Here is a 15,056-nt window from a genome sequence, read left to right as displayed (position 1 = left end):
ATTTCGGTGTCACTATCCACATTCTCCATAATGATGTGTAAGAAAATAGGTCAGTTATTTTATATAGATATATCTATATGGATAAAGATATCTGGCTAAGGTTATACAGAAATTTGGCAACCTTGCATAAGAACTCAGATCTTTGTAGTTATTGTTCATTTTAATATTGTTGTACCACAAACCACTCTTCCATAACCTCAAAATTATATGGCCAATTTTAGAATTTTGTGGATTCAGTTAGATCACATTTTCCCTTTTCTTCAGCACACACGCACACACACACACACACACACACACACACACACCTGACACAGCATGGTAATGAAAAGAACCCCAACTAAGGTATAAGGAGAACTAGAGATCTAGGCTTGCTTCTGCTCATGCGTGACCTTGGTTAAGTATCAACTTTGGGGGCCCTGCATTTCCGTTTGTTTCTTCTGCCTCCTTAGTTCTATTCTAAGTCTTGAAAAACATCAGAACCCTTTAGCCTGAATGTTAGTTTTACCCCACCATTAGTATTATAAAGGGTGTCCAGAAGTTAAATCATATTTTATATTTTAGTTGTTTAACTTCACAAGTAGGCACAGGTGCCTGTTTAAACTTTAAACTGTTGTTAGATACCCAGTTTTTGAGTTGGTGCCATTTTGGACTGGTGCAAAACCGTAACGTAAGATTTAAAATGGTAGCAGTAAAAATAAATAGTTTCACATTTGGCGGGGACAGGTATTCTTACCTGATCAATTACAGTTTGAACTCACTCAAGTGAAACGAATGCAAGGAGATCAAGAAAATGTTGACAATACAACTATTCAAAATCTTATAGTGATGTTATAATTTATATTCTTCTCTCCATAAGCACTATTAAAAATACTTCCATGAACCTAGAAAATGTACAATTATTTAAAATATAATCAAATATCTACCTCAAAGATGCACAAAACCACATTCAAACATGATTCCGGATGGAGTTATGTCTCCTGGGATTTCCCTCCCAATCATTTCCACTTGGGAGGAGCAGTGTTTCAGGGCAGGAGGGCACAGGGCACACATGAAACCAAGAGATCCCTCGGGTCCAGGAAAGCCTGCACCTTCCTCTGCTCCCTCTGCAGAATGTGGAAATGGGAAAGAATATGAGAAAACAACATTCTCATCCATTGTAAATATAATAGTATGCCCGCGAGCAGCTGAGACCAAACTCATTATGTATTTGCATAATGCTTTCTCTGTTTACAAAGCTTTGTCACATGATTCGCTTGATTCTCAAAATTAGTCCATGAGACACAATAAATGGGGTTATTATTCTCATCTTACAGTTAAGACAATGGATGCTTAGCAAGGTTAAGTGACTCACTCGTGTTCAGATACCGGTACAGCAAAGGCAAGCTTAAAACCCAGGTACTCTGATTTCTCGTTAAATATTCTTTCCACCATATCACTTTGGTTTTCAAACAAATGAAGATACTGCAGGTTGACAGTAAACCTCATAATTCCAAAAAGGTGGCTGCATTTGGTGCCCCTTTGTGATTGGGAATGCTTCACAGAACAGAACAGAAATGTATGCTGTAAACTATTGTTATCAAAATGTCCCTTCCAGGAGGAGAATTTAATCAATAAGTTAAAAATTAGAAAACTCAAAAGTCATTTTATAGCCTTAACTCATTATTCTATCTTTAATTTTACTGAAACGCAATTTGAATGCTAAATATATCAAACATCTAACCAATCTTCCTTGCCCAGAAAAATCTTTCTTTCCTATACTTTTCTTGTCCCAGAACCGGGAAATTCAGAAACTTAATTGGACAAAAAAGCGATCACTAAAAACATTCCGTATTTACCTATACTGATAATTTCGACAACAGTTCAAGGTAAATTGCATTTACTTTCTTTGAAAATGTCGGTATATAAATGAACTTTTCTTGTCTAAATAAGGACAATATACTATAACATCAAAACACTTGCTGATGAACGGTCCTTCATTTTTATTTTTACAAATATTTGCAATAAAATATTTTGCTTGGATCCTTAGATATCTTTACAAAACATAAATCTATCAAGAGCAAGAAATCAGAGAACAAAAATGAGTATAAAACTTATTTTCTTACGTTCAGGTAAATTAAGGGAGGATAAATATTTCAAAGAATGGTTTAAAATCTGGCACATTAAATATGGAATTATTATTTTCGTCCTAGTTGACGATACCTCTGAGATCGTTTCCTTTGTAAGCAAACACTGCACTTTTAAATCCACTTTGCTATTCAGCATTAACAGATGAGCTCAGGAGAATGTAATTCCTGATAGAATCTTTTCGATCAGATTATATATGCACAAAAAACCCATTTCAAACTGTCAAGAAAAATGAGTAATATTGGTATATGCGAACATTAAGGTTAGCTATGTGCTAACAAAGGGAGAACGGGGATCGTTCCGGAGACACTCCAGTTTCAAGAAAAGGTTGTCTGCTTTGCCTGATAATTTAGCACGACCCCCAATCTGGTAGCGTCACCAGCAAGCATAGCGCTCTGAACTAAATACCTTACAAAATAGCATTAGCATCGATTTATAACTGTGTCCTAAATGCTGCCATGGCGTCTCCTGCTGAAGTTAACGTTGGTATTGATCCTGGGATGACACCCAGTCTGTTCACGGGAGTCCTCTGGCCTGTGGGAAGTCAGCAGAAGCATTCTTTCCTGGGTTTTACCGCTTCCTCAGAAGAATGCACCGTATTTGGAACAAAGCCGCTTTTAACCCCTTCCCAGCCATCTTGAATACAAATCTCTCCCCTTTTGATAAGTTCATATATGTCTCTGGTCAGGATTGTAAAGGATTCCTCCACATTTGTGGCATCCTTTGCTGAGGTTTCTATATACTTCATACCGCAGTCTGCTGACAGCTTTTCGGCTTCTTCCCTTGTAACCTGACGTCGCGAAGCCAGGTCGCATTTATGTCCCACCAGCAGAAATACAATCCGAAATGGCTGTACGTGCATTTTTGCTTCTTCCAGCCAATCTTTCACGTGCTCAAAAGACCGTCGGTTGGTAATGTCAAATACTAAAAATCCGCCAACTGAGTTGCGGTAATAAGATCGAGTTATTGATCTGAAAAATAAATAGAAAAACAGGTTGTGAAAGAATAAGTTGTTCTGCTCCCACCGTAATGAAATCTGAAGGTGACGTAATGTGATTTCACTAGAATTTATAAGCCAAATAGAAAGTGTCTTTTTTTTTTTTTTTAATATTTATTTATTTTTGAGAGGCAGAGACACAGCACGAGCAGGGGAGGGACAGAGAGAGGGAGACACAGAATCCGAAGCAGGCTCCAGGCTCTGAGCTGTCAGCACAGAACCTGATGCGGGGCTCGAACTCACGAATAGTGAGATCATGACCTGAGCTGAAGTCAGACGCTTAACCAACTGAGCCACCCAGGCGCCCCAGCCAAATAGGAAGTGTCTTAAGTGAACCAAAATATTCTGAGACTAAGAGGAGAGCGGGTTTCATCCACTGACAGAACATTAAAGTGTAGGTATTTTCAGATAGATAAATAAGCACTTACATGGTATGTTATCTCACACTTAAGACTATGTGTTTTTATTTTAAAGTATCTGATAGAGGGGCATCTGGGTGGCTCAGCCGGTTGAGCGTCCAACTTGGGCTCAGGTCATGATCTCACGGTTTGTGAGTTCGAGCCCCGTGTGGGGCTCTGTGCTGACAGCTCAGAGCCTGGAGCCTGCTTCAGATTCTGTGTCTCCTTCTCTCTCTGCCCCTCCCCCACGTGTGTCCTGTCTTTCTCTCTCTCTCTCTCTCTCTCTCTCAAAATAAACATAACAACAACAACAACAAAGTATCTGATAGATTATTACATTACTGTGATTAAAAATATGACGATAGGAAGATTTGGTGAAGGGCAGAGGTTACCCAACAAACCAGATCTTAAGAATTTCTCTGTCCCTGTCATTTAATTCAAGGAGCTCCTCTCTCCATTAGCTGGGAAAGAAGAAACAAAGCCAAGCCTGTTACAACGTGCGTTACAGGAATGGTCCTGTGCGATACCTATTCGAGAAACAGGAAGTTGCTTGCACGTGGGTTATGAATCTGTGCTAGGCATTTGATTTGGCCCCTAAATCTAGTGTCTGCTCTTGTCTGGGCCTTGGGAAGGTGTCATCTACGGAAAGCTTTTCCACACTTCCTTGTCCTTGGGCTTGCTGTGGGGCTTAGCCAATGGAGGCATCAGCTGGTGACCAGAGGAAGGAGGTCAGGGTATCTACCCTTCTCTTTGTCTCCCCTAGACCCTGGCTTGGCAGTAGCTTGTTCCTATTTCTGGTCAAGGTTCCTGTTGGGTAGTGTCTTTCTCATGGGTTCTGCTGGGTTCAGGTAATCCCATTCTCTTTCCTGTCTCTTTTGGCCGGTGAATGGCTTCTCACTGTGGCTAACTCTTTTTTTTTTTTTTTTTTAATTTTTCAAAAATGTTTTTTTTTTAATTTTTTTTAACATTTATTTATTTTTGAGACAGAGAGAGAGAGAGAGCATGAACAGGGGAGGGTCAGAGGAAGAGGGAGACACAGAATCCGAAACAGGCTCCAGGCTCTGAGCTGTCAGCACAGAGCCTGACGCGGGGCTCGAACCCACAGACCACGAGATCATGACCTGAGCCGAAGTCGGACGCTTAACCGACTGAGCCACCCAGGCGCCCCTCAAAAATGTTTTAATTTATTTTTGAAGGAGAGAGAGAGAGACAGAGCATGAGTGGGGGAGGAGCAGAGAGAGGGGGGACAGAATCTGAAGCAGGCTCCACACAGGGCTCGAACTCACGAACCATGAGATCATGACCTGAGCCGAAGCTGGACGCTCAACCAGCTGAGCCACCCAGGCGCCCCTCGCTGTGGGTAACTCTGAACACCTCACCATCCTTTTTTGGTGACCTTGCCCATACATATCTCCAGAAATAGTCACTTGGTTAAACTTTCAGTTAACCCTCAAGTGTGCTGTTCCTATCTGTTTTCCTTCTTTCTTTTTTTAAGTTTATTAATTTATTTTGATAGAGAGGGAGTGTGTGTGCGCATGTGTGTGTGAGCAGAGGAGGGGCAGAGAGAGAGAAAGAGAATCCCAAGCAGGCTCTGCACTGTCAGCATAGAGCCCTACGCTGGGCTGGATCTCATGAACCGTGATATCATGACCTGAGCCGAAATCAAGAATTGGATGCTTAACCGACTGAGCTATCCGGGCGCCTTCTGATTGAATCATGAGGCAAGGTGGCAAGGCCATACTATTTTATATATCTTGCTTTTACGTGTTATTTTTCTACCTAGAATGTCTTCTACCCTTTTCTGCCTACCAAACTCCTATTTCTCCTTCAAGAGTCAGCTCAAAAATCATAAATATGAGAAGTCTTCCCTGTCACTGACCTCTTGTTCCCCACCTCTCTTAGGCAATCTCTTATATTCCATTGAGCCTTTGGCATACTGCCATTATGATTACGTCCACTTTCACAATGTACTGATTGGATTGGCTGGGACGTCTCCCACGCAGTTCAAGGCTCCTTGAGGGTCAAACATTTTTCCTCTATGTATCTAACAATCCTATTGCCTGGCAAATGATAGATGCTACTTGATATCTGTCATATCGGATTAAGTAATCTTATTGGAGAGGGAAGTGCTAAATGCTGTAGGAGGCACAGGTCACCTGTGTCTCAGTTTCCAAGTTGTCAGTGACCTCGAGCATTGAGATGAGCCTCTCTTACTTGCCTGGCCACGAGAGATCTTTGTGGAAGGCCAGTGGGTCACTGGGGCTCTCTCTACCTCTCCCACGCCTTCCTTGGTACCATTTGCTGTGGGAGTGTGAAGAAAGTATCTTTACCTCTTCTTTCTTTGCCTTTCTCCCACTTCCCTGTTTTTCCTCAGAATTCTTAGCAGAGAGATTCTCAAGTGAATATTTTAGGAATATTTTCTGAAGGACTACTGCGTTCTACGGCCACTGACAATAAGAAAAATCTCCCACTATATTTGTCAGGCTACAAATACTGCAGTTCGTTTAAGTTGCTGCTTTAAAAAAAAAACCGAGGCATAATTTGTTATTGTTTTGCTTTTCATCTTTATATGTGTGAATTTAGGTAGATGTGCGGCGCCTTAAGAGAAACCTAATTAAGGCTATGTGATTGAACTGAAAGCTTTAATTTACTCAGCACTGAGTTGGCATTACTTTTATTCTCCCTCCTCTTTAATTTACCATTAGTTTAATTTATAAAAACATACTTTTGTGGTTGAAAACTCAATGTTGAGATGCTCGTATATTAGGCAGAGGCATGTCTTACACTGGAGAAAATGCCATGTTTTCCAGGCCTGTGTGTTTAATTTTGCAAACAGGAATACAGTTGGCAAATCATTCTATAGAACAAAATTATAGCAAATTCTATGCCATATCCACTATAGAAACAGCCCTTATTAATGATTAGTTGGGATAAATGGTCTCAATATGACATCTGCCATTTTCTACATAATAACTTGGCCTTCAGTTTCTGTGTGTGGGTACAGATATTAGTTTAGAATTCTGATATGGTTAGGCTTCAGATTCAGACACAGTTGTGCCCTGGGGTAGGTTTTCCCTAACACAGTTGGGCATCCTTACTGTCAGTTATTTAGGGGAAGACACAGGCTTACCGACTGAAACTGGACCTTGAAAGGGAGCGTGTATCTTTCTCTGGACCTCCTTTCTTGGGTAACACTTAGGTATCCATAAGTTCTCGAGAGTATTATAGGTAGGGTACAGATCCTAAAATAACTATGTAGGTCAGCCTCCCTGTAAAGAATTTGAGTTGATGATAAGAATTCTTTTTTTAAAATTTTTACATGTTTATTTACTTTTGAGAGAGAGAGAGAGAGAGACAGAGCATGAACAGGGGAGGGGCAGAGAGAGAGGGACACACAGAATCTGAAGCAGACCCCAGGTTCTGAGCTGTCAGCACAGAGCCTGATGCGGGGCTCAAACTCACAAACTGTGAGATTGTGACCTGAGTTGAAGTTGGATGCTCAACCAACTGAGCCACCCAGGCACCCTGGGGGAACAATTCTTTATAAGCAACAACATCTTGCTGCAGGTTACTTTATAACCATTTTCTTCTGGACTCTTCAAAGTCTCACTGAATGAATGGATTAAAGAAAAGAAAAAAATATCGGGGGGAGGGGGGCGGGGCATGGAAGGAAAGAAGGAAGAGAAGGGAGAGAGAAATAAATGAATGCATTCCAATCTGGTCTCAGGTGTGCTTTGGGAAAGTTAAGAGTTATGATGCTACCCCTCTGGCGAGACTGGAAAGGGGATAAATCTAGCATGATGGTGATACAATGGGGAAGGTGAATCATGGAAGATCTTTGTCCCCCCCAAGTGGAAGATCTCCTTTTTTATTTTTAATGTTTATTTATTTTTGAGAGGGAGAAAGACAGAGCACGAACGGGGGAGGTGCAGAGAAAGAGGGAGAACAGAATCTGAAGCAGGCTCCAGGCTTTGAGCTGTCAGCACAGAGCCTGACGCGGGGCTCAAACCCACGGACCGTGAGATCATGACCTGAGCTGAAGTTGGAGGTTCAACCAACTGAGCCACCCAGGCGCCCCAGAAGATCTCCTTTTGATTATAAAAGAAACCTCCTTCTTTTATACCTTGAAAACTACACTATTAGGAACTTCCATCCCATTTTAAAGAACAGTCTCCTCTCAGAGTGTTTTCCCCTCCTCCTTGCCTTACTGAAAGCTGCTGTATTTAATTTCATTTCCTGACCACACGGCTTCCCCCCCGCAACACGTTCAAGTTGTTCATTCTGTAGGCGCAAGAGGCGGTGGCTTCTGCTTCCCAGGGCCACTTCCAGAGAACTGTCTCCCAACTCCAGTTGTAAAAAAAAGAAAAGAAAAGAAAAGAAAAAAAAAGTCCCTGCTCCTTTGAGGTTTCTGCCATCTGGCTCTATCATCTTCTGTCATCTGCCAAGTGCGAGGTCATTCCCCGCATGCTGAAGACTCGAGCACTTTGCTTCGCTTTTCTTTCCATCGCACTTCCTCTCATTCTGTTCGTTGACTTCAACACTTATTTGGAGGAGCTGTCTGGTGTCATCTCTGTTACCTGATTTCTTCATTTCTTTTCTTTTTCTTTTTTTGTAATGTTTATTTATTTTTGAGAAAGAGATAGAGGGAGCACGAGCAGGAGAAGGGCTGAGAGAGAGGGAGACAGAATCCAAAGCAGGCTCCAGGCTCTGAGATGTCAGCACAGAGCCTGACGCAGAGCTCGAACTCAGGAACCATGAAATCATGACCTGAGCTGAAATCGGATGCCAACTGAGCCATTCGGTCGCCCTGTGGCTTCCTCATTTCTAATGAACTATCCTCGTCATTCTGTCTTTCTCACCTACTTCCTTTTCATCATCAGAAATTCACTACTTCCAAAACTGCAAATATACAGCCCACGTTTTGATCAAAATCTCATAGCCTGCAGCATATTTTTACTGTGATAATCTCAAAATGTTATCAAGATTTGTAATCTACTCAGCAATTCCATGACTTGCTATCCATTAATACCCTCCTATTTTTACTGCCTTCCATGAGACATCACTATAATTGTTCTCTTAGAAATATCTAAATTCCCAAGCTCCTCCCCCCCACTGCTATACTCATCTGGGAAAACTACCTCCGGATCAGGCCAGCGTGCAGCTGAATGTTTCTGGGGAAAATCACTCAACCAGGCAGGCTGGTGTCACTATGAATTAATTATAACCACTCCCATGTAGACACTCATCACTGCAAAGGAATTAGCACTGGTTCAGGAGAAACTCTTCTCCCTCTTCCCTCACATGTAGGCTTCTACCATAGGAAGAAACAGGATTTCCCTTTCAAACTTTTTCTCCCCACGAAACAGAACGGGAGGAACACTTTACTCCTCTCGTTAGACACCTGCATTGAAGGAAAAATGGCGGTGGTTTGGTCAGAATCTGTTTCTCAGGTTGGTGGGCAGAATCACTGTGTTCAAGGCTAGTACTCTTGCATACCATCCTTCTCCACTGCTTTCCACTTTCTGAATCCAGGATGTTGGGTTGCTAATTGTGAGAGGTAGTGGGCGCCGTGTCTATGCTCATCACGGATTATCCAGTGATTCTCAAGGGCCTGGCACAAAGTGGGCACTCAGTACATTCTTAGTGAGGGAATAAATGATTGATTTGGTAAAGCCATGAACACAGCCATTGGGGAAATGGGAGAAATGGCAGAGAGAATGAGAACGTTTGAGGGAAAGAGATACTAGTGCGAAAAAAGAACATTAAGATCACGTCGGTGCCCAACATTAAGATCTATTAGCAGCATGTTATGTTCTCACACCAAGGTCACTGAGTTGCTATGAGTGTGCCAGTGGCAGGGGAGAGTGGGTAAATGAAATATATATCCACGTATCCTAAATATATATCCCATGAAAATATGGTAGTAATTTCTGTGAAGTGTCTTGGGGGACAGGGATCTCTTAATCTGAGGCATGCTGTGAAAACCTCTCCAAAGACAAGCTGTGGTATCTTATGCCCCCTACCAAGAAGAAAAAAGCCTAATACTTGGTGGGCCTTTTTGGCTCTTGGAGGACACTAGTATAGTATCCGAATCTACCTCTCTGACCCATTTAGTGGGACAGCCAGTAGGCCACTAGCTTGAACAGGGCTGAAGGCAAGAGACGTCCCTTCAGCTGGTCCAAGCAACAATACAAGCAGCTTTGCTACTTGGCCCATGGTCCATCAGACCTAACGGTGCTTGCCTGAAGTACCTATGGCAGACTGGGATGCTCTATCAGGCCCGAGGAGGGACCCGTTAGACAATTACAAGAGTGGCATTTGGGAAGAAAGGTACACCCTTTTTGCCAAAAGCCATCATACTTTTCAGAAGTAGTTCTTGGCTTAAACCTGGCTTTGACAGAGACTAAATGCCTAGCTGTGGGACACCAAGTGACTGTGTAATCTGAGTGCTCGTCAGGAGCTAGGTATTCTCGTTTCATCAGGCTGGATCTTAGTCACCAAGCGGAAGCCATATGTACACGTAAGACAGCGGTAGATCCTAAGGGGACCTGGAGTGACAAGGCTCACACCCCAAGCAGGCCTGCTTTTGCAGGACCCTCTCAACCCATGGCCTCATCTGGATTTCCCCATAACTGAAGAGGAAGAAGCTCAAGTCTGCCTCACACATGGCGCTGCACACTATGCTGACAATGGTCAGCCCCACTCCACCATGGACTTGAAGGTCAGTGGAAAAGAGACCCCTCCCGTTCCTGGAACTTCTAGTGGAACTTTTTGCAGAGGAAGAGATGGAGACGGGTAGGTAGGGATCTACACCAATTCATGAGCAGAGGCTAAAGGTTTGGCATGGTGGAAAAAACAAGATCAGGGCACTGATAAGAAGGAGGTCTGGGGAAGAAGAGGTATGCGGATGGGTCTAGAGCACATGAATCCTTGTATTCTGTGTGAATACGCACCCCAGCCTCCCCTCTGTGGAGGAGTTCCTAATAACTGGTGAAACAAAATATCCTGCCCTACCATTATCTGTCAGTATTTCTACCCCAGTTTGGACTCAAAGACATCATGGCGGAAAGATGGAGGCTGTGACTGGGCTCAACAAAGATGTCCTCTCTCCTGGACTGTCACTGTTTAATAGTTAACTGTCCATCGCTTCTTGGCCTTTGGGCTAAGATCAAGCGCAGTATCTGTTCTTTTCAGCTTAATAGTTAACTTTCGAGCAGCTACTGACACTTTTGGTATGGCATCTTACTCTGGGGGGACCATGATGGAAGGGACACTGATGCGTCCTCGCCGTAACAGACGTTTACGCTGGACTCAAACCATGCCAGCACCGCCGTCTATGAACTTACAGAATCCCTTACATCTAGACATGGTATCCCACACTTGGCTGCAGATCAAAGATCTCACTTAGCCAAGGAGGAGACAGGGAAATGGGCGGGTGCCATGGGATTCGTTGATCTTACCATGTCACAATCACCTACAAGCATCTGGCCTTATAAAACCGTGGAATGGGCTAAGATTCTGTTACACCAATGTCCAGGAGGTAACACCTTGTGAGATTTTGGGGTGACCCCCGACATTTGTGTTTTAAACTAGCGAGGGATACAGTGTGTGTGTGTGTGTGTGTGTGTGTGTGTGGTGGGGGGGGCTCCTCAGGCACAGATGCTGTGGTTTGGGGCACAAAGGGTGGAGGTGGGGTGACGGTACCTCTCACAATCGCACTTAATGAGTCACTACAATTTTTTGTTGCTTCTAATCCCTGTGACTCTGAACTCTGCTGATGTCAAGGTTTTAGTATCCAAAGGAGAAACGCTTTCACTAGAGAACCCTGTGATGCTCCCACCAAATCAGCTGAGACTGCCAACTGGTCATTTGGGGCTTCTTATGGAAGTGGGAGAACAGGCAAAAAAGGGGCAACAATATGGTGAGGACCACACTGGCCCCCCGTGGTGCCTGCTGCCCAGAATGCCTGCGATCTTTCGATTCATTCCAAGCCCGGTCCTCCCAGCTCCCAGTCATGTCTCTGTGCCTCAGACACGCTTCCAGTAACTTTCGTTTTAGATCAGGGTCCTCAAGCCGCTTTTGGTACTGGGGGCCAAAGCCCCGGTCGATAGTGTCCGCACAGTTTGTAAGGGAAGAGGGCAGAAAACAAAGCAACAGACATTTTGTAATGTTCAACATGGTTTCGTGAGGCCAAAACTCATTTTTCTTTGGAATTATCGTGGGTAAACAACACATAAGATGAGATCCACCCTCCTAACAATTTTTAAAGCGTGCGCTACACTGTCGTCAGCTGCAAGCACGGTGCCATACGGCGGATCTCTAGAACTGTCTCATCTTGCATGACTGACACTCCATTCCCGTCGAACAGCAGCTCATTTCCTCCTCTTCCCCACTCCAGCCTCTGGTAACCACTATACTTTCTGATTCCATGAGTCTGACTACTTTAGACAACTTGTATCCATAGAATCACGCAGCATTCGTCCTTCTGTAACTGGCTTATTTCACTCAGCATAATGTCCTCAAGGGTCACCCATGTCGTAGCATGTGACAGGATTTCCTTCTTTTTTTGTGGCTGAAGACTATTCAACGGTATGTTTATACCACGTTTTCTTTTAACCATTCATCTGCAAGGTTTGTTTATTTTTTTTTTGAGAGAGAGAAAGAGCATGAGTGGGGGGGGAGGGGTAGAGAGCGAGGGAGACAGAGGATCCGAAGTGGGCTCTAAGCTGCCAGCACGGAGTCCGACGTGGGCTCAAACTCATGCGCTGTGAGATCACAACATGAGCCAAAGCTGGACACTTAACCGCCTGAGCCACCCGGGAGCCGCAGTTTATTCTTTTTTTAATTTTTAAAAACTTTAAAAAATGGTTATTTATTTTTGAGAGAAAGAGAGAGAGAGCACGAATGGGGAGGGGCAGAAAGAGAGGGAGACACAGAACGTGAAGCAGGCTCCGGGCTCCGAGCTGTCAGCACAGAGCCCGATGTGGGGCTCGAACTCACAAACTGTGAGATCATGACCTGAGCCGACGTCAGATGCTTAACCGACAGATGCTCTGAAATAACATGCGGACACGTGGTAGTGACCGCATTCCAGTCTGCTTCCATTTGCAACGAATCACTTAATACAGAAGCAATGCAATCGAGTGTGAATGAAATGCCTTCGGGAGTTTGAAGTATTTTTTTGACCCAAACGACATGATTCCTGAGATTCTAAAAAATGTAAATATCTCAACGTAAGCAGTTACCTAGTTTCCTGGAGGGCACGGAAAACAAAATGCTGTTGTCCTATGAAGGACAAAAGTCCACAGGTCCTGGAATGCACAAGATTATTTGTACTATATTATAGTTACTGATTTTGAAATGCTATCTGAAAGTGGCAAGATTATCTAGCTCCTGTCTGCTGTTGTTATGAATTTTGTTGGCCGTGCACAGGCGTCTTAAAAAAGCAACGAAATACAGAGCGCTGGCTGACTTTACTTAGGTAAAACGAACCAGATGTTCCATCCTGGAAATGTCCTTTTTGTGGCTTTGCCAGTTGTAAAACAGGCATTTAGAGGATATAAGCAGTTTGATGCCAGAGGCTGCTGGAAGCAAGCAGTCTGTGAGTGCATTAGCCCTGTGAGTGCTTTTCACCCTGACCTTACATCCCTACTGCCCTTCTGGGAATAGTCGTTGTGTTGAGGCTTTATTTTACCTGCCTCACTGGCCTTGTCATTCAGGCCCTGAGGACTGCTTTCCAGTCGAAGAGACAAGTCTCCCCTCTCCTTTTATTATTACTGACTCTAACAACCCCTCTCTGGCCCGAAATTCTGAAACTTGGAGCTCATGACTTAAGTTATGCTTTGGTATCCATACAAACATTAAAATCTTCTTTGTGTAATTCCAGGGTATTTGCATAAAATATCAAGTCTGTGGTTGCAGAGGCTACATACACATTACCAACAAGACCTAACAGGCCATATTCTCTCTTTGAATGTGAATCAACTCCCATGACCACCTTCTTCTATTTTCCTTTTATGACACATCATCACTTTTTAATAGTGGGGCTTCCCACCTCCTAACATGCTCTGTTTCAGTCTTATCTTCCATTTTCCTCCACAGCAGTTAACATTGATATCCTATGTAGTTTTTCCAGTTTATTTGGTTATAGCCTGACTCCTCCCATTACAAGATAAGCCCCGAGAAAGCAAGGATTTTTGTTGTTTTCTTCTGGAATGCTGTATCCCTATTGTCTAATATCTTAGCAGAACTGGACATGATGTGTCCTACCAATATTTGTAAAGGAATACATCAACAAGTGAATAAGGTCATCCCCTCAGACTGTGCCCAGGCGGCGTGCAAACGCTGACCGAATGGGAGAACAAGGAAATAGCAAAGAGCTTTTCTCCTTTTGATATTTATGGTAGGGATTTGCAAAGCCAAAAGGAGAGAGAAATGGGCTGAATGAGAGTAGATACTGAAAAGCACATAGGCGAAATCACCCACGTTTTCTGAAGTATGTAAGTTGGTAGCAATTCAAATGGGTACTGTGCAGCGGCTTCTGGAAGGTAGAACAAGTTATGTGTGAAAATCGAAACAGTTTATTTGGAAATTAAAGGGAACTGTCTCTAGTTTCGCTGTCTGCAAGGCGATAATGGAAGGATGCTTATTTTGTATATTTGGTTTGTTAACAGAAAATATATAAAAGACTTCAGCACTCAGTCCAATGCTTTCTGGCATCCGTCTGCCAAATAAAAATAAGACAATGACCATCTTCTCATGATTATTTTATTTTTCATATAGCACAGTGCATTACGTGATCTACACAATTAAACAACAGTTTTCCTCGGGTTCTAATCCTCCCACCATTTTCGTGACTTACGTCTCTTTCCATACGGCTTTGTCTGCGCTGCTGGCTTTCCCGTGCTTTTGTACATTTCCCCACGTCTTGGGATTTACCACTGGTGTTTCTCTCTCTCTCATTTCATTCTATCTCTGAATTATTCAGCTCTTATTTTCAAGTTATTTGAACAGACTATGCTCATGTTCTTTTTCTGAGTCTGTGTTTTTATCAAAGTTACATGTGCACTTGCCCCCTATCCTTACTTTTCCCCATTCCCCAACTGGCCAGTGTCATTACATCATCATTTTAGATACATCATTTCTTGGCATCTGTGTTTATTCTGATCATGGACTTTCTTTTCATTGCTGAGCCCTGACGTAAACTGTGACTTCCCCCTTCCTGCACAACGTCTTCTAGACTTAACAATTATCTCATGTATTAGTAAAGACAGGCCAGGCTTGCTGTATAACAAAACACCCACCTGTCGATGGGAAGAATGATAGAGAATCTGGGCTTATTTAAAAAAAAATTTTTTTTAATGTTTCTTCATTTTTGAGAGATAGAGCACAAGTGGGGAAGGGCAGGGAGGGAGGGAAACATGGAATCCGAAGCAGGCTCCAGTCTGCAAGCTGCAGCGCAGAGCCTGATGCGGGACTCGAACCCACGGACTGGGAGATCATGACCTGAGCTCAAGCCAGATGCTTAACCAACTGAG

General features: G+C 43.2%; 1 protein-coding gene and 1 pseudogene across 1 annotated transcript in view; one reads left to right on the top strand and one right to left on the bottom strand.

Annotated features, from left to right (window-relative positions):
- Positions 1–384: 384 nt before the first annotated feature.
- Positions 385–15,056, bottom strand: part of RAB39A (RAB39A, member RAS oncogene family) — a 29,749-nt gene continuing 15,077 nt past the window's right edge. The window contains exon 2 of the mRNA XM_030333496.1: positions 385–3,095. Coding sequence (XP_030189356.1) covers positions 2,669–3,095 — 427 coding nt within the window. The 3' untranslated portion in view covers positions 385–2,668. The remainder of the gene's footprint in view (positions 3,096–15,056) is intronic.
- Positions 10,662–10,835, top strand: LOC115526669 (annotated as a pseudogene).

Source organism: Lynx canadensis, chromosome D1, assembly GCF_007474595.2.
Source record: "Lynx canadensis isolate LIC74 chromosome D1, mLynCan4.pri.v2, whole genome shotgun sequence".
Classification (NCBI taxonomy): Eukaryota; Metazoa; Chordata; class Mammalia; order Carnivora; family Felidae; genus Lynx; species Lynx canadensis.
This window is presented reverse-complemented; position numbering and strand designations above follow the sequence as displayed.